Source organism: Dasypus novemcinctus, chromosome 16 (assembly GCF_030445035.2).
Source record: "Dasypus novemcinctus isolate mDasNov1 chromosome 16, mDasNov1.1.hap2, whole genome shotgun sequence".
Classification (NCBI taxonomy): Eukaryota; Metazoa; Chordata; class Mammalia; order Cingulata; family Dasypodidae; genus Dasypus; species Dasypus novemcinctus.
Genome location: NC_080688.1, coordinates 86,965,824 through 86,986,395, shown reverse-complemented (window position 1 = coordinate 86,986,395; position 20,572 = coordinate 86,965,824). Strand labels below are relative to the sequence as shown.

Here is a 20,572-nt window from a genome sequence, read left to right as displayed (position 1 = left end):
GAGGAAAGCCGCCCAGCGTGAAAACAAAGAGCAGCCTGCCCAGGAATGGCGCCGCCCACACTTCCCGTGCCGCTGACGACAACAGAAGCGGACAAAGAAACAAAAGCAGACAAAGAAACAAGACACAACAAATAGACACCAAGAACAGACAACCAGGGGAGGGGGGGAAATTAAATAAATAAATAAATCTTAAAAAAAAAAAAAAAAAGAAAAAATCTGTTCTTAACCCAAATTGTGCAACTAAAGGACAGACCTTCCCTGTGAAAAATTATCTACTTTAGTTTCAGTAGCTCTTTTTAACAAATATTTGACATTTAGTTTTAAATGAAGAGAATTATGAAGAAGCAGGAAAATGTATCCCATCATTAAGAGAAAAAATGTTAGAAGCTGATCCACAGTTATCAAACATGACAAGAATATTAAAGTTACTATTATAAATAATAATTATAGTCAATTTAAGTAGATATTAGATGAAAAGATGGACAAAACCAATGAAGATATGGAGAATAGCAGAAGAGAAATGAAGACTACAAAAATGAATTATATGCAAATTCTACAAATGAGAAATACAATTTCTAAAGTGAAGAATTCATTGCATGGGCTTAGTAGCATCATAGACACAGTAGAAGAAAGGATTCGTGTAAGTCAGTAGGAATTTTCCACACTGAAACACAGTTAGGGGATGATAAAGGTGGTGGGTATTCACCAGAGAGGGACACCTGGTACCTTTGGTGTTCCTAAGAATGTTTTATGTCTTTATTGTTGGTGGTCATTTAAATGTATACATATAAACAGTCATGTAGTTGTGTACATACGATTTGTGAACTTTATTGCATGTGAATTATATATCAGTAGAGTACAGAGAAGGCAGCAACAACAAAGTGAACCTGAGACTAGTAGAGTCTGCAGCTGGACTGGTGGTTTTCAAACTGGAATGTATTTAAGACTCTCCTGGAGGGCTTGTTAAAACATTTTCACCTGTCGCTCAGGAATCTGCCCTTAAGTAATCACTCTGAGTAATTTTCTAGCAGATGGTCCTTGGACCAGACTTTGAAAAACAACACAGTAGACTGTTCTCAAAGTGAGTTCTGATGATAAGGAAAGGTGTGAGGGCCAGTCACCTTGTTTTTTTATGTTTCAGGGTCCAGAGAAAGTAAGGTCTTTTTCTTTTAGGATGATAGACACTTATCCATGCTTATAGGTTGCTGGGGATGTGCCTGTAGTAAGGGAAAATGAGGGTTGAGAGAAGGAGAAAAGGAGATGGGAAGGGGAGAAGGGTAAGTGAGTAGATAGAGCTAAGAAAAAGAGAGTGAGAAACTGAAGGGAAGAGGAGAGAAACGTGTATTGAGAGAGAGAGAATTGAATAAGCTGAGTCTTGAAGAAGAGTAAGGAATAAAGAGCACAGAGAAGTGGGAAACAAGGCTGTTTCCTATGAGGGGAAGGCCTAAGGGCCAGAGAGGTTGTTGTGGAGCCTAGGGGAGCTTGCATGCACTAGGAGGGGGAACTGACTGAGCAGGGCTCTACCTGAGGTGGAGGGGGACAGTCACAGTGGCACTGGTCCCTTTGGTTGTGTGGTTTTCCTTCTGGAGTCATTAAGGGAAGGCGAAGAGACAGGGCGAGCAACTTCTATGCTATATACTACATATTTAAAAAACAATAAGTGTTGTTAGGTAATTTTGTTGACCTGTGAGAAATACGAATTTAAATAATGATTAGGCTTTGATGTAAGTTCTGTGTGTATCTAAGATTTTGAAAGCAGCTGGATGAAAAGATGTATAAAAATTAGGATGTTTTAAAAATGTAATACACCAATAGTATTGTCAGGGACTAGGTAATAATATAATCAGTAATTATCAATTTAGATAGTTAAAGATCTGTACAAACAAATTCCAGATTTTATGCAGTTTTGTTACCCTAAGTTTTTTTTCCTGGGAATTACACCTTTGGATCCATGCCTATCTCCCTAATTTCAGGAATGTTGTGTTCTGACAGAAAATGTTTGTTGATTGTTTTATTTTGTCAAGCCCGTTAATCCCTTTTTCCTTTTATTTTAGCTTTCTTCAAAAAAACCAATAATTTTAGCCATTTAAAAGTTAATTCAAATTTTAAGGACACTGGATAATTTAAAATATTGGTTTAATATATGCCAATTAAACTCATTTAAATTATGTACTTAATTTTTCATTCTAACTTTTTTTATCACCTTATTAAGCATCTATGCCAATATCCATTTTCATATTTTTAATTGTAAATTATTACTTGTCTTTTATATCATATCTCCTATCCAGTCTTTTAACTATGTTTTCCTTGAAAAGTCTTATTTTGAATAGGGAGTATTTTTTGCCATTTTCACCTAGCTCATACTTTTCTGATACAATAAGTTACAAGTAACCCTGAAGAGCCAAAAAACAACCCAGTAAGCCCATTGCACTTTTCTGTGGTTCACTCCTCCCATCCCCTTATTTATACAGAAAGTGCTTGGAACTTCTTTATGTTTTCCAAACGCAACTGGCTCTGAAACTGCTCCAGTGTCTGAGAGTTACAGACGCCCCCCATTTCTATGGCCTGCCTTCCCTGGAGCGGACCTTAAGAGGGATAGCTCACCTCACGGCAATTCCCGGATGGAGCTCACATTCTCCTCTAACAAAGCCACTGGAAATTTGTGTGAAGTACTTGTCAGGTCTCCTTGAGGTAAGTAAAAATAACCAGCATCCTTAACAGTAGTAATTGCTTCCAGCTAAGTAACAGTGATTTGCTACTTACTTGATCATTTACTATGTGCAGGCACTAAGTGAAATGCATCGTATATAATATATAATGTAGATTATTATTTGGTACTTATATAATTCCTCATAATGGTGAAATATTTTAATGATTTTAATTAACAAATATGTGAGTAGGATCACTTTTATAAATGCTCCCATTTTGAAGAAAAATAGACTAAGTCTTAACATTTAAGCCTTTTCTTTTGAGTAATGTTTTTTTTCACTTGCTTTGTTTAACTTTTTTATTTGTGAAATACAGTGTATTAGTCAGCCAAAGGGGTGCTAATGCAAAGTACAAGAAATCTGTTGGCTTTTATAAAGGATATTTATTTGGGATAAAAACTTAAAATTATAAGGCCCTAAAGAGTCCAACTCAAGCTATCAGAAGAGGTACTTCCTCACCAAATGTCACTTGCCACATGTTGAAGCAAGATGGCAGGCGATGTCTGCTAGGGTAGCTTCTTCTGATATCAGCTGTAGGCTGGTGGGCTCGTTTCTTTCTGGGCTCAGCTGTAGACTGTCAGGTGAATGGCTTATCTCTGTTCCTGGAACCACAGGATCAAAATCCATTCCTTTTCTGTGCCTATGAATCTCTCTTGGTTCCTCTGTGTGTCTCCTTGATTGAGTGTCGGTTTACATAATCCATAAAGGGGATGCAGACTCAAATTGAGTCGTCCTGCTGACTTGGTTGAATCAAAGCCCTAATCTTAACATAATTTAATCAAAGGCAGCTCAGTTGAATCTAATACAATCAAAGGGTATCATGCCCAGATGAACAGACCAGTTTATAAGCATAATCATTCTCTTTTTGGAATTCATAAATAATATCAAACTGCCACGACACATGCAGAAAATACAGAAAACATAAATATGTAGCTCAACAAATGATAATCGTAGAGTGAACGCCTTGTAACCACCCGCAGATCCAAGATGAGAATGTTACCAGCACCTTAGGAGCTTGCACAGCCCCCCTCAAACAGTCCTTCTTCCCCCAAAGGTAGATGCTATGTTGATTTTTTTTTTAAAGATTTATTTATTTATTTATTCTTCCCTCCCCCCCCCCCCCCCGCCCAGTTGTCTGCTCTCTGTGTCCATTCGCTGTGTGTTCTTCTGTGTCTGCTTGTATTCTTGTTAGTGGCACCAGGAATCTGTGTCTCCTTTTGTTGCATCATCTTCCTGTGTTAGCTCTCCATGTGTGCAGCACCACTCCTGGACAGGCTGCACTTTTATTGCACAGGGTGGCTCTCTTTACAGGGAGCACTTGTAGCACGTGGGTCTCCCCTATGCGGGGGACACCCCTGCGTGGCACGGCACTCCTTGTGTACATCAGCACTACACGTGGACCAGCTTCACCACACGGGTCAGGAGGCCCTGGGTTTGAACCTTGGACCTCCCATGTGGTAGGCGGATGCTCTATCCATTGAGCCAAATCTGCTTCCCCTGTGTTGATTTTTATGGCAGTTTTACTCTTTGCATTTTTGATAGTTTTACCACTTAAACATGTGCCCATCCTCCTTTTTTTTGACTTTGTATACATAAAATCATATGTCTAACTCTATTCTTTCAACATTATGCTTATGATATTCATTCATTTTGCTGCCTGTAGATGAAGTTAATTTTTCACTTTTGTATGGTGTTCTCTGTATTACAGTGAAGTTACTAAATGAATATACTGTATTGTTGAAGGACATTTGGTTTTCTTTTTCTTCCATTTTGGGGGGTCTTTTGAATAATGTTGCTATGAACCTTTTTGAACTGTCTCTTCATGAAAATGTGTATATTATATCTTTTTTGAAAATTTATTTTCTAACTGTCTTTGATATATGGAAATGTACTTGGTTTTATATATTGTCATTGTACCCAACAATATGTGTTTCCAGTCTCAAAGGAAAGGTCTATAATATTTCACTGTTAAGTATGCTGTTTGTGGTAGTTTTTTCACATAATTTAAGAAAAATCAGATTAGGGAAGTTTTCTTTTAGTCCTGCTTCACTAAGATCTTTTTAAAAGTCCTAAGAATTTATTGCTTTTTCTGTATCTTTTACTTTTGCTTGAATAATTATAAATATTGATAAAAGGTCAGTTGTCAAATTTTAATTGTTATCCCATGCTTCAAGGTGTCTCATTATCAAAAGGGTATGAATTTTTAAAACCAGATATATTAACTAAGAAACTAACCATAAAGTTTTTTTTAAAAAGTCAACTCCTCTGACACATTTAAAATGTAATTCAGTTTACAAGTACCTAAAATATAACCTTAATTGTAATGTGATTTATAAGTACTCAGTTTTTAAACCTTTTATAGAGCATATCTCTTCTACAAAGTAATTTTTATCTGTTTCAGATCAGGATATGTGAGGACCTGCTACAGCAGTAATTGAAGAAGCTGCTAACCATTGTATTGCTTTATATTTATAAACTTTCAGAAGCACTTTTATTTTTAAATGTGTATTTCAAATACCAAAAATTTAAATGAACTTTTTAAGGTATTAGAGAATAAAAGATCTTAGTTCTAGGTAAGATGTTGAAGGGGAGAGGCAATAATCTCAATTCTAAGTTCAGTTGTCTTTGAGATAATAAAACCATCACAATTTATTAGCTAAGAAGTATTAAAATATACAATTCCTCTTTAATAATTTTCTCAGTTATGCAAATCCTAATAACTAAGAAATTTTTATTTAGACTAAGCAGGAATATGTTTTGGGTTTTATAAGCCACCTTGAGAAGAATATCCTTATGTCTTTACATGAAACCACAGGAAAACAACATGAAGAAATTATAGCAGAGTCACATTTTGTCTGACTTGGGACCTTCTACTTAGTTTATTAATTAGCTAAACAAGTCTCTATTTTACTACTGACTAAATTCATCTTTCAAAGAATAAAGTATATGGCTTATGTGAACCTACATTGAAACAAAGTCATTTTTGGTCCAAATGGTTTGCTCCGTAGTTTCCCATTAAAGCTAATTCCTTTTTGAATGAGAGCCATGCTTCTGTTATCCTATTATTTGGTTTCCATACAAAGAAATTTGAATGCAAGTAATGGCTTTTTATACTTGAGAAATGGGACATATAAATTAAACACGATTAATTATGAGTGATTAAGGTATGGTAATTAAATTCTTAAAATCAGATATATGATGTATACTTCCAGGGATCTGACAAAAAGATTAAATTGGAAGAAGGCAATAAATATTGGCTTATCATTTATAAGCTGGCAATAAAATCATTACACAGAATATTAGATATAGCTCTCTCCAGTGATGACTTAGAAGAGGATAAAAAGGTCTTTGTTGTTCAGGTGTCTTATTTCTAAGGTGGCCCCTCAAAATGTTTAAACTTTTAATTATGAAAAATTTCAAGTATATACCCATTAGAAATAATTTGTATAGTAGAGTCCCTGTAGTTACCACCCATTCTTGTTTAGTTTTTCAGACATAATTTTAAATGATTTGCTTTGTGACATTCTAATTTAGGTCAAATCCCCCCAAATTATCTAGGTGTAAATTGGTTTTATTAAATAAACTGTGCCTAATATGATTTATGTCTTTTGTTGTAATATGCTTTGTGCTACACAAGCTGAAAAAATCCAAGCCTAACAGTAAACTTTCCTGTAACACAGAATAATTTACATTGAGGGATTCTGTGATGAATAAATGCATTCAGAGTGCTTGGATGGATGAATTGAAATGCACTCTGATGTGTTAGTGTAGATAACAAATAAGTTTTGATTATTTTGACTTACAATAATTTTTTCTCCCTTCGAAATACTCCTAAATATAGTAAACATTCTGTTTTATTAAAATTTTGTGAATTATGTATGCTCTTTTGTCTCTGAATGTTTTTTGTTGTTGTTTAAGAGTTTAAAAGCTATGAAGTTTCTTGTTATTTAGTTAAGTATTTATTGAACTCCTCTTTGGAGGACAAGTTAGGAGAGGGGCAGAAATGTATGATATTTATATAAAAACAATCCAGGAAAGTTAGTCATGTATTTTAAAGGAGTTTCTAAGTCAGGAGGATAGACTCCCCCCGCCCTGCGCTATCTAAATCCTATGTCTTCTGATTCAGCCCGTCAATTAAAGGCATGTCCCTACAGTTGAGAAATACTTCTTTGGTTGTTGAACATTTCTCAAATCCCTTAGATATGTGGGAGTGAAAAAAGTTGAGAACCAATGATTTAAATAATAAATGAATACTTGAATATGCAACAGGAATTTGATTGCTCAGATGTAGAAGAAATGTCAATTTACATTTAAACCGTAATTCTAGAAAATTCAGCTTTAGCCTAGCAGTCAGTAAGAATTTTTTAGAGTGAGCAATTTCTTTGTACACTTTTCAACAAGATATTTATAAACTTTTTTACTTGAGAGCTTAAAAAATACTATAGCCTTTGAAAAATTTTGTAAGCATCTTCCAAATCACAAAAATATCTTAGGATGATACTCTATACCATTTGTCCAAATTCTAAAAGGAAAGTAGTTTTTTTAAATAACAGCTTTACTGAGATATAATTTACCCCTTTAAAGTACACAGTTCAGTGGTTTTTAGTATATTTACAGAGTTGTGCATCCATCACCAAACCATTTTCATCACCCCAAAAGAAAACCCAAACCCATTAACTGCCACTCCTTATTTCCCTTACCCCTGGCTCCTGGGAACCACTAATCCACTTTTCGTGTCTGTGAATTTGCCTATTCTGGACATTTCATATAAATGGAATTCTCAACAAGGGGCTTCTTGTTTTTGGATTTCACTTAGCATGTTTTCAGGGCTCATCCATGTTGTAGCATGTATCAGTATTCTATTCCTTTTTTGTGGCTGAATAATATTCCACTGCATGAATATTCCACATTTTGTTTATTCCTACATCAGTTAATAGGCAAGCAAGTTGTCTTTACTTTTTGGCTATTGTGAATGATACTTCTCTGAACATTCTTAAGGAAATTTTTGTGTAAACGTGCTTTCCAATCTCTTGGCTGTATTCCTAGGAGTAGAATTGCAGGTCATCTGATAGTTCTATGTTTAATTTTTTTTTCATTTAAAAAATGAACCTACATAATAAGTGTATAGTAAGAGTTGTGAACTTAAAAACAAACATGCATATCATCGTGCAGGGCTCCCATACATCACCCTACCACTAATACCTTGCATTGTGGTGAAACATTTGTCACAAACTATGAAAGAGCATTGTCAAAATATTAATACTAACTATAGCCAAAATCTTACATTTGGTGTATTTTTCAAACAGACAGTGTTTTTTAAAAAAATATTTTTAAGAGAACTTTAGATTACATAAATGTTACATTGAAAAAATAGGGGATTTACGTTAGTGCCTTGCCAGCAGGCCCTACTTTGGAATTTGTGCTCCTGAGTGTAAATGGAGTCGGACTCAGATGTGACCTCTCTACATATGCCTCTTCTGTCACTTTAACTGAACCTGTGGTTGGTGCTGGGATGGTGTATGCTCAGGAGACTTGAATCTCTGGATTGTCCATGTGCCAACTGGGCCCTGAGTCTCAGCAATGTTGCAACACCTACTCTCAGGTTTGTTGGACTTACCCAGGTCAGCTAACAGGGAGGTGAAGATGGTCAGCCACTACACCAAGGAACCAAGAGAGGCTACAGCTGCAAGCAGAATTGCATCCGTCAGCCATGTGGAATCTAATCCCCCTCTTGATTTAGAGGTGGAGTGGACATTGCCATCCCGGGGTCCTCAGGATGGAGGAATACAATATGGATTAGAGTGGACTTACTGATATTCTACTATAGAAATATTGTGACTCTAGCAATGGAAGAAATTATATCATGTATGTGGAGACTGGCCACTGGAGTTGCTGAAGGGAGGGAGAGGGGAAAGAAGTGTGATATGGGGGCATTTTCGGGACTTGGAGTTGTCCTCAGTGATCTTGGAGGGACAGATGCAGGATACTATATATCCCGCCATAACCACTGAATGGACTGGGAGAGAGTGTAAACTACAACATAAGCTATAATCCATACTGTGTGCTTATCAAATGCAATGAACATGCCACATTAATGAAAGAGGTTGTTGATGTGGGAGGAGTGGGGGGTGTGGGGTGTGGGGTATATGGGAACCTCTTATATTTTTTAGTGTAACATTTTGTGTGATTCATGTTTTTTTTTTTCTTTAAAGATTTATTTATTTATTTCTCTCCCCATCCCCCCCACCCCGGTTGTCTGTTCTCTGTGTCTATTTGCTGCGTCGTCTTTGTCCGTTTCCATTGTTGTCAGCGGCACAGGAATCTGTGTTTCTTTTTGTTGTGTCATCTTGTTGTGTCAGCTCTCTGTGTGTGCGGCACCATTCCTGGGTAGGCTGCACTTTCTTTCGCGCTGGGCGACTCTCCTTACGGGGCTCACTCCTTGTGCGTGGGGCTCCCCTACGCAGGTCACACCCCTGCATGGCACGGCGCGTATCAGCACTGTGCATGGGCCAGCTCCACACAGGTCAAGGAGGCCCAGGGTTTGAACCGCGGATCTCCCATATGGTAGACGGATGCCCTAACCACTGGGCCAAGTCTGCTGCCTGATCCATGTATCTTAAAAGAATTTTAAAAATTTAAAAATAAAAAAAAAATAGGGGATTCTATATGCCCCACCCCACATACCTCAGGGATTAGTTTTTAAAAATAAGAAAACTTTATGTGATTAGGATTCAATTCAGATGAGTCAATAGAAAGTTTATACTTATCTTTCTGTACCACTCATAGTAAAGGCACTAAGCAATTGTTTTTATTTGTTTTTCAGGTCATTTCTTCTTTTTATGTGGAGCGTGGAGGAAATGCTATGTCCTTCATGGGAAAAGGTGTCACAAAGAGCACAATTCTTTGCTTGCTTCATTTATCCCATGAGATGATGGCTCAGGCCCAGAGCTCGGTGAGAGCATTATAAACTGCTGTTTCTGTGCAGTTACTTGGAAATGAAGGTGTCTAAGAGGTTTCAAGGCCAGAAGCTTGTTACATGAAACTGCCCCCCCCCCCTTTTTTTTTTGAGGTACTGGAGGCCAAATATTAAACCTGGGACCTCATATGTGGGAAACCAGCATTCAACCACTGGCCACATTGGCTTTCCTGAGTTGTTGTTTTTTATTTGCTTTGCTTGTTGTTTGCTTATTTTTTTAGGAGGTACTGGGAACCAAACCAAAACTTCCCTTGTGGGAGGTGGGCCCTCAACCTCTTGGGTCACATCTGCAACCAAAACTGTCTCTTTTGACTCTTCTTTTTAGGAGACAAAAATGATTTTTGATTATGATGTTTCTTGTAAGTTGGATGTTACATAATTCTGAATTTTAATTGGAATTCCTTTTGATTGAGATCTCCATTCACTAACAAGCTACTCTTTTTCTAAATTATAGGAAAATAGCTATTTTGCAGAAATATTGTTATTTTTAACTTAAGGAAAAGTTGAGATTTTTGTTTGCCTTGCTTTGGGTGAATAATTGATTAAAACCAATTCTTAAGTACATTTTTACTTTGTTTTAATTTTTAAAGTTTAGTTATTTTAAACTCCCTTTAATTTATTCTTTGACTCTTACCTAAATGTTTTTCTTTCCCATTTTTTAATCTGTAGGATTGGATGTCGCTTTGGTTCTTGCCTTTGGGTGGTCACTGTGAAGAACATAGTCCCATTCAACAGGGATTGGCCTGGATGATTCCATTATGGGTTGATCGGGACCCAGAGGTAATTGGTCCCATTATTTGTAGATTTAAAAAATAAAACAAAGCAAAGCATGAGTGCATATTTATATTTTCCAAAGTGCCACTATTTTGGTGGTTATTCCTTATATATCATTCCCCCTTTTCAATCAAAATCTTTAAAGATTGAAAATAGGTAAGAGAAAAGGTTTATAGAATCTATCACTTTCATAAAGAGCAGTGGGAAATTATTGGAAGCCCAATGAGATTTTTAAATAGAAGAAGGATAGTTGAGAATTACAAGTAAAAGAGCAAAGTGATAGTTAAGTGTCATTTCCTATGTACCATTTCAATGCAAAATTTTATGTTACTGATTTTTCCAGTTTCAGCCATTTGTCCATAAATTTCAAGTAGGAAAGAATTACATTCTATTAAAATAAAAGCCTCGATTTGTAAAAATATTATTTAATCTGAAATTAGAGATTACTTTCTTTAGCTACATTGAACTTGGACTTGTTGCTTGGTTATTAAGAATACATTATTTTTTTTATGGCGTAGCTATCATTGAAACTGTATTTTGGAATCAGAATTCAGAAAGTCACCAAAATGCATAACTGGCATACTATATTAGTCTTATTTGAAACATTTTTCTTTTAAAGTAATTTTGTAGAAAATATTAAATACATTGTCAAAAGACAATTGTTTTGAAGGAGTTTCAAAAAAATTAAAACCATTTCTTTTGAAAAAACACAAATTATGAAATATAGAACAGCATAATATGTACGCTCTTTAAGAACAAGGAAAACAGTAGGAAACGTGTTCATTAACGATATGTAACCTCTCTATCCTTTCCTTAGAAAAAGACTTATAAACTATAGCTTTTATACTTCTTATTTATACCTGCTTTTGACTTTTTCTGACATTTGCTTTTACTTAACTTCTTTTGTTGTTGCTATAATACTGCTTGTTTGAACCATGGAAAAGGATTTTTATTCACTCATAGACTTACAGGACACTATTTTCTATAAGCATCTTTTGTAACTTAGGATCTCCACACCAATTCATAATTATAAGTATGGTATTATACATTACTACAAATGTTATGAAAAATTCATGTTAAGAAATAGGATTCTTTGATTAAACAACTTTCTCTTTAATTTGAACAGGTGAGGTTTACATCGCTGGGACTAGGCGCAGCGCTAACCACCCTGGAAGCTGGCTGTGTAGCCTTGGCACATAGCTGTCAGAACATTTCCGGCGGCCTCTGGGGCACTGTGGTAAACATTCTTCTGGACCAGTCGGAATGTAGCATGGTGCGCCGAGAGGTGAGGCTTCAGCTTAGCTCCACATCTCCTTTCTTCATCCTCTGGAAAGCCATTAGTATTTGGCTTCTTGTTCAACAGGTTTGCCTAACCACTGACCTCTTTTGCCCGCCCAAACTCTACTTAAAATCACAATAGGAATTTTAAAAAGGAGTAAAAAAGATATTAACTCACAGTAAAACCTGGAATTCTTTATTCTGGTAAGATCAGAGCAGAATGTAGTGTATCTTAAAATACGTTCTGTTTCATACATTGAAAAAAAGTTTACATAATAAAATTACTTTTATATTACTTCAACCCTTGTGGGTCTCTAATGTTTATAAAGCTTTAGTTAAGATAAAGGGCTGTAAAAATGCAATCTTTGTATTTTTCATCATATAGCACATGAGAGGAAAAGTAAACCCTATTTTAATTCTTGTACATAGTTTGTGGTTTTCTTTTAATTTTTACTTTTATGAAAGTGGTAAATCATGCAAATAGTTTTAAAGTCAGCACTCATACAGTGTTAGAGTCTGATAAAGAGAACAGCAGCTCCTGGACACCCACCTCTAGCCAGACCCTCGTTCCAAACTCTAATGCTGCTGTTTCCTTGTTATTTTAGTCTCTTTCTTATTTCTAAATAATAATGTTTAAACTTCCAGCTCACTCTTGATTTATCAACTTAACATCTTATCTGTTGACTTCCATTTAAGATAATAAAAAATTTAACTCTCTTAGAATCCTGCTTTTTACCCTGTCATTCTCCAACTATCCTTATATCATAACCTTGCATTAAATAGGTAATCAGTGTTCATGTTATTAGGGTTATTTAATTTGACCCTCTTCAGGGCCTACTAGGTAATTTGGACTTTTGTGATTTGTATTTCTAGTTAGCAAAGTTTTTATTGAAAGGACTTTGTAAGAGAGAAGAGAGAGAGAGATCATGGGTATAATAGAAATTTAAAAGTATATTTCTTAAACGCTACCAGAACAGTTTATATTATAAAAATAATTTTTTGAAAATACTTAATTCTGAAATAAAAAATATATTTTCTGATGAAATAATCTTATCCCCTGTTAGGCCATCACCTTATCCAACAAGAAATACAATTGAACCGTTTCCATAATGACTTCCTAAAATGTGCAGTTGACCAGGGTTATGTCCTTTATATTAAATTATGGTGTATTGGTTATTTCATCGATGACAACAAGATGGCAGCATTGACATTTTCTTTATTTTCAGGCTGCATTCATTCTTCAGAATCTCCTTGTAATTCCAATGCCTACAGAAATCCTAAAGGATTACACCTGGCAGGTGGGTGACTTTAAAGAATCATCAACCTAGTAGATGTTTGAGATTAATTGGTGATAAAGTTTCAGCATATGTATATTTTATTATCGATGAAACTTGATATACAGCAGGAAAGATTTCTTAAAGGAGAGTGTAGAAACTTTCTTATGCTTGATAAGATTTAAAAATTCTCCATAGTATTAAAAATCATTTTAGGGAAGCAGACTTGGCCCAATGGATAGGGCATCTGCCTATCACATGGGAGGTCCGCGGTTCAAACTCCAGGCCTCCTTGACCGGTGTGGAGCTGGCCCATGCACAGTGCTGATATGCGCAAGGAGTGCTGTGCCATGCAGGGGTGTCCCCCACGTAGGGGAGCCCCACGCGCAAGGAGTGCGCCCTGTAAGGAGAGCTGCCCAGCGTGAAAGAAAGTGCAGCCTGCCCAAGAATGGTGCTGCACACACAGAGAGCTGACACAAGATGATGCAACAAAAAGAAACACAGATTCCCAGTGCCACTGATAAGGGTGGAAGCAGTCACAGAACACACAGCAAATCGTCAAAGAGAGCAGACAATGGGGGGGGGGGGAAGGGGAGAGAAATAAATTGAAATAAATAATCATTTTAATCAGCTATAATGATAGCTAACATGATGCTCACTATGTATGAGGAATCCTTTTAGGATCTTAAACGCATATTAATTTGTAATTGAATTGTGAACTATTATTATCCTCATTTTGCAGATTAAGAAACCTTAACACAGAGGGCTTAACTAGTTGAACCTCAGTTCCATAGCTCCTCAGTGGCTCTCACCTATCTCACTGGATTGCCTCTCTTGTTTAATGATAAGCAGATTTGTTTATAGCTAAATAGGCATTGATGATAACCTCTTTTTCCTTTTGTGGGTTAATATACAGCATCATAATTCATCTTTCCTTGTTTGTACTGGGTTAATTTTTTGTCCATGTTCTGAATAGGAAGTCAGTAAATATCTATCTAACATTTTTGTAGCCTGCTCCTTTTAGATATTTCAGAGGATACAAAAGTGTTCTTACTGGGGAGATAAGATATGCTGTTTGTCTACCCTTTTACCTATACATATGTCCTTTTCCTGTAAATGTGTATTTATCATAATGTTATACCTCACTCCCCAGCATACTATATAAATCTGACGTTGATTAAGTTTTCCCCAGAACACCTCCTCAGAGCAGTTACTGATTCAGATGGAGCTGCTCTGAAGGCAGCTTTGGGCAGCCACCTGAAGCATGAATCCCAGATTGCATTTAACTCTTGGAATGTTCATGTCTCCAAATCTTACAAATCTAGTTAACTCTGCCAGTTATTATCAATCCCAGGCCATTTTCCTAGTCCTTTGTTCAACACTGCCTTCTGAGTAATCTTTGCTATAATAAAACCATAGGAGTCAAAACTTGGAAAGAATATATGGGATTACTATTTATATTACTATTTATATTAGCAGTGTAGTGGTTTTGTTGTCTAATTTCCAACGAGAATTTAAAACATGTTTTTGATTCAAGTACAAATCATCTCTACTCCCATTATTAAACTAATGAAACCTGTATACTTAACAGCTTGGAATGTACTGGCCATGAATTCTTTATTATTGAAATTAATACTATATAAAGGCAAGAGTAATAAGATTTCTGGGTTATATTAAAGCCCTTGGGACATTAAATTATAATATAAAACCATGTGTAGAAAGTTTACATTTTTCTCTTACAAATTAAATAGTAGTTTCCATTTGTTGCTGATGACGTACTTACTGTATGTTTTGTTATTCTGCAACTCTGCAACAAGGAATTTATTTTTTACTAAAAAGTAGAAAGTAGTGGTTAAAGTGAACTTTTGGTGTCTTTTACTTTGCCTAAGATGGCCTAAATCAAAAAAGTTTGAGTGCCACTCCATTTCTAAATGGCACTTGATAATGGAACTTGTGCTAACTTTAAACAAAATTCAAAAAATAAGGATAGTCTTGTGGGTTTTTAATAAATTCAGATTTTCTTCCTCTTGTTTAAAAAAAAATCTGTTTTTTTTTGTTTGTTTTTTACTTAAATATGCTCACTTAGCATTGTAAATAGGTGGTAACCCAATATTTTTTCACCATTTCTTGAAAAGTTTTATGGTACCTTAAATCCCAAAGTGGAAAGAACTCTTGAAAGAAGATAGAAAAGTAGGCTTCAAATACAGTGATGTTTTGTAATCTCTGAATTGTGGCCTGACGGACTTTGTAAGTTTATTATAGGCAATATTCTAAAATTAAAACTACCTTTTGTAGACAGTTTATGACTGATCTATGTCTCAGTAATCTTATTCAGCAAAATGTTCCATTTACTTACCTTGGGGTACATTTCGCAGTATTTTGAGATGTGACAGGAAGTAGCATCTGCTTCTAGGAGCTTTGTTAATGTTTTATTTGAGCTGAGGTAGCTGTTTGATTAAATGTATCTTAGAAAGACAACTGCTTTCCCTTGACCGTGATGTCTGCGGTCTACCCTGATGCCCTGTAGCGCTCCACTGAGCTGTAGACAGTGTCCCTCTTGTGGATACAATGCCTTCTGCACTCCTTCCCCCACCCTCACACCCTCCACAGATTCCTATTTCAGGTTACTTTTTCTGGAATTGTACTTCCGAATCGTCATAATTTTCATAAACAAATATGAATTATATAACCGACAGTTTCCCTTTCATTATTGGAGCTAGAAAGTTAGAGCCTTACTGTGTCAAATGTGGCTCTTCTGGCATATATTTTTGGTGGTTTTTTTTTTTTTTTTTTTAAGAACTGGAGATTAAACCTGGGACATTGTATGTGGGAAGCTGTGCTCAACCACTGTGCTGCAACCGACTCCGTGTGGCATATACTTTTTAGCCTCGTTCTTGGGTCTATTTTTTTTCATAACTTCATTTTTCTTTCTTTCATCCTGTTGTATTTTTACTATTGTGTTATAATTTACCTATCCTTGTAATAGGCCTTAGGTCAGGGGACCTTAACAAGGGGTCCCTGAGCTTGAATTGAAATTCAAAAAAACATTCTTGTGGGGACGTGTTGGTGTGGGTGTGATATATTTATTAAATAATACACAGTATAGTGTGGCCTTATTAAGGGGTCCATGGTTTTCACCTGACTGGCAAAGGGGTCTGTGGAACAAAAAAGGTTAAGAACCCTAAGGTGGGTTATAAATTATTTAAAATAATTAAAAACATTTTTAAAAATATTTAAGAAATACTTTTACTAACTACATCAGTCCAATTTAATCTTCCTCTTCTCTGGAAGACACTAGCATTTAATGTTAATACCATTAAATTACGTTCTTTTTATATATTACCTTTACTGTCTTATCTTATTTCTCACCATTTAACTTAATCTTCCTAGACAGAATGTATATTTCTGGATATTTAGGACCTTATTTTTCTTTTTTTGTTTCTTTCTGCTCCTACCACAGAGAAGATAGGTGCTCCATCAGTCTTTACTAATGTATAAAGCTGTGTAAAGCATGCAGTTTATCCTTTAAGTCTTAATGCTATTGTTAAGTGAAGTCTTAATTTTTGTAGCATAACCCCCTACTTATTTTTCCAGGCATATAAAGAATTATTGTGGGAAGTGGACTTGGCCCAATGGATAGGGTGTCTGCCTACCACATGGGAGGTCCACGGTTCAAATCCCGGGCTTCCTTGACCTGTGTGGAGCTGGCCCATGCACAGTGCTGATGCGCGCAAGGGGCGCCATGCCACGTAGGGGTGTCCCCACGTAGGGGAGCCCCACACTCAAGGAGTGTGCCCCCTAAGGAGAGCCGACCAGTGCGAAAGAAAGTGCGGCCTGCCCAAGAATGGTGCCGTACACATGGAGAGCTGACACAGCAAGATGACGCAACAAAAAGAAACACAGATTCCCGATGCCATTGATAAGGATAGAAGTAGTCACAGAAGAACACACAGCGAATGGACACAGAGAGCAGACAATTGGGAGGGGGGGAGAGGAAGGGGAAATAAATAAAAAAAATAAATCTTTAAAAAAAAAAAAAGAATTATTGCAAGTGGGGAGGCCACAAAAAGCGAGAGCAGATCTAGAGCTCATCTCAGTACAAGTTCCCTTGGACCCCAGCGCCCTGACGAGGGTTGTGAAGGCCAGGTCCCTGCTGGGTCCTAGAAGCCTGTTCTGGTGCTTCAGGCCTTGCTGTTGCATAGCCTTTTAGATTCAGGGCAGTTCTTTTCAAGGGTGATGTTTATAAATGTTGGTCTTTCTTTGCTCTGTAGTCAAATTCAACCTCATCAAGGCTACAACCCTCTTTCAGGAAGAGGAAACAGAATCAGTATCCATGTTGCAGTGCCCAGCTATCCAGCATCCTGTAAACTGGTTTCCCACAGACTGATGTGGATTTACTATCCTTAAATCTGGATGGTTTTGATGCAGGGTTTATTATCAGTTCATCTTCCTGCAATCAGAATGGAATTTTAGAATGGGTTATAGGAGGAAGTGCATTGGTTAGGTCGGGATTGTGTATGTAGTTTTTTAGTTCATTTCTGTAAACATTTGTTGAGTGCCTAAATGTTGGGGATTTTCAAGTGATCAAATTTAGTGCTCTGGTGCTTGTGGTGTACAGAGAAGGATGAACACACACACAGGGAACATCATAAACTATTTTATGAATGGTGATGGTAGCGTGTACATAATTTTTGTAATATTGAAGTTGTTGCTTACACCTGAAAATGGTTCTGTACATTTAAAAGGTAGTTTCATGCATTTGAATAACCTAGTGGATTATCAGTTTGTGGTTAGGTATTCTTATTCATTCTTTAGTTCCTTTCCACATCTGTGGTTGGACTTTCAACTGGCACAAATACTTTAATATTTTTTTAACATTTTATTTTGGAAAAAAAGATTAGACTTCACAGAAGAGTTGCAGAAACAATGCTTTTCCATGTATTCATCCAGATTCCCCCACTGTTCCTGAACTGTTTGAGAGTTGCAAACATATTTCTTTTCCCCTAAATACTTGTCTGAATCCCCCCCCCACCCCCACCCCAACATTCTGTTATATAACCACAGTGATTATTATAGAAATTAGGGAATTTTTCAAATTTTAGCAATTGTCTCAGCAATGTTCTTTATAGCAAAAAGAAAATCATAAGATTCCATTTAGGAATATGCATTGCATTTAGTTCTCATATCTATGTAGTTTCTTTCACCTGAAATAGTTCCTAAATCTTTAACTTATGACCTTGGAATTTTTGAGGAGTGGAAACCATTTATTTTTTTGGAATAGCCTTCAATTTAGGTTTGTTAGATGTTTCTTCATTCTTAAATTTAGATTATGTATTTTTGGTAAAAAACCACATAGACACAATCTGTTCTTCTCAGTGCAGTACCTCAGAAGCCATGTGATATTTCTGTGTCCCATTACTGATATTAATTTTGATTAGTTGATTAAGATACAGTCTTGCCTGGTTTCTCCACGGTAGAATTATAGGTTTTCCTTTTGTGGAGGTACTTTGAGACTGTGTAAATATCTGTTTTCATCAAACTTTCTCTCACTAGTTTTAACTTCCATTCATGATTCTTATCTCAAACAATTATTACATAATGGCTGCCAAATGGCAATTTCCTAATTCCACTGTTCCTGCTATCTTTATTAGATTCTACTATAGGGAAAAACTTTACTTTTTTTACCATTTGTGTTTCTGTATATTATATATTCATGCATGTGCATTCCAGTATTGACTGCTGGATTCATAAGTTATTTCATGAGTTTTACTAACTCTTGCTATCATTATATATTTTAATGTTCAAATTGTCTCATATTTGGCGGGGCGTGCCCCTTCGTGCTTACTCTTATGTCCTTTTGACATATTTTCCTTAATCTTTGAGTATGTCCTTGCTTTCTGGCAAAGCAGGGTGTTCCAGACTTCTCAGCCTCAGTGCTTAAATCAGATTTTTGTTCAAAGACCCTTGATTCCCTCTAGTGGACAGTGACTTCAAAAAGCACGATCTGGTTTCTAGGTGTGCTCATTGTTCCTGGGGACTCATTGTTTCTGCATCTGTGCCCTCTTCATGGACAGAGCTAGTAAGTGTCTATGTGGTGTTTATGGTGTATTTGAAATGGTTGACTCATTTATAGAGATAATGTATCATTTCCATATTTGATGTGATTAATATACATACTTTTCAACTTTTAATATATTCATCAAGAATCTTCATTAGCATTAACTTCACAAAACAGTAAATGGTATCAGAGAAGCAATATCACTTTAGCTATATTTATAGTTTTCATATGTTAGGGATTTCTAATATAATTAGGGTAATTTTTTCTGGTCTGAATTGTATCATTTAGAAAATTTGTTGTACATTCCTTTTTCTTGAAAAAAATTCTCTGTTCTTAAAATGTAATTCTTTGCTTTGAGTTACTTTTCAATCATAGCTAATGGGTATATTATCACTGTGACACTAGGAGTAAAATATAAAATAGGTGTTTTAAAATTGATATTCCTTTTTATTACATCCTTGAGAACAGTGTTTTCAAATTAACTGGGGTTTCTGTGGCATAATTAATTTGTGGTTATCTTTGCAAATTTATTTTGAATAGTATCTGGTGATTTGAAGAGTTTTCTTTCTTTGCACACAGTCTTTCTCCCTGGCAAGGCTGGTAAGAATACAGACATCTTTAGACAGAATAATTGGACTGTGCTGATTTCCCTGCTATGCCAGAGGACAACCCCATCAATTCCTGATGGATCTGTGGAGCAGAGCTTAGTGCATGCCTGAAAGACTTCATTGTTCTGGCTCTTGTACCTGCAGTCATCTGTGGAAAGCCTGAGCAGAACCATCTTTTGTGCATATGCTGGGCTTTGCTCCATTGCCATGAGGAAAGCCCTGTTGATAAGCTGCCATCACAAGTAGGAAACTTTGGCTTGTAGATAATGGGGATTCAGGTTTTTAAAAAAAACAAACCAAATATTGGTTATGTAATATGTACATATTCCAGATCATTTGATTTTCTTTTGAGAAGTCAAAAAATATTTTGAGTGAACTCATTGAGTTTTTTAGAAGAAATTATTTTTTTCAAGTAATTAACACAGATGGTTAAAAAAGCAAGTAGAACTAATGGAATTCACTACTCTTGTCTACAGGGTCAGTTTCACCTCTTTCTGATTCTAATTCTTTCAGTAGAATATGGAAACCTACCACAATATAATTAAATTTAACTAGCTTAAATGATGACTGTATGTTTATAATAATAAACTTGTTCCTGTATGTGTTGATGCATAATGATGTAGCTTATTATACTATTCTGCCGATAGAATTTTTTCACTGCATGTAGTTTCTCCACTGGTCACCCTGCTGTTTGTAGTTTCATTGCCTGTGGACCACATCTCTTGGTCCCCACCTTAGAAGTAAGATGTGGATGAAGTGTTCCCACCCTTTCCTGGTTCCTTTCTCTCCAACTGCTAATCTTTCCCAGTTTTACCTTTACTTTTGCTTTTTGAGGGTTAATTACATTTACTTTCTCTTCTGCAGTCTGAATTTACCTATAGGTTCATTCTAAAAATT

The 20,572-nt window shown here is 36.0% G+C and overlaps 1 protein-coding gene across 1 annotated transcript in view; it reads left to right on the top strand.

The window, feature by feature from the left end:
- RTTN (rotatin) overlaps positions 1-20,572 on the top strand; it is a 201,554-nt gene that overhangs the window by 107,531 nt on the left and 73,451 nt on the right. Inside the window, exons 28-32 of the mRNA XM_004461516.4 lie at positions 2,472-2,691; positions 9,532-9,660; positions 10,354-10,464; positions 11,585-11,743; positions 12,963-13,034. Of these exons, the coding sequence (XP_004461573.1) occupies positions 2,472-2,691; positions 9,532-9,660; positions 10,354-10,464; positions 11,585-11,743; positions 12,963-13,034 (691 nt within the window). The remainder of the gene's footprint in view (positions 1-2,471; positions 2,692-9,531; positions 9,661-10,353; positions 10,465-11,584; positions 11,744-12,962; positions 13,035-20,572) is intronic.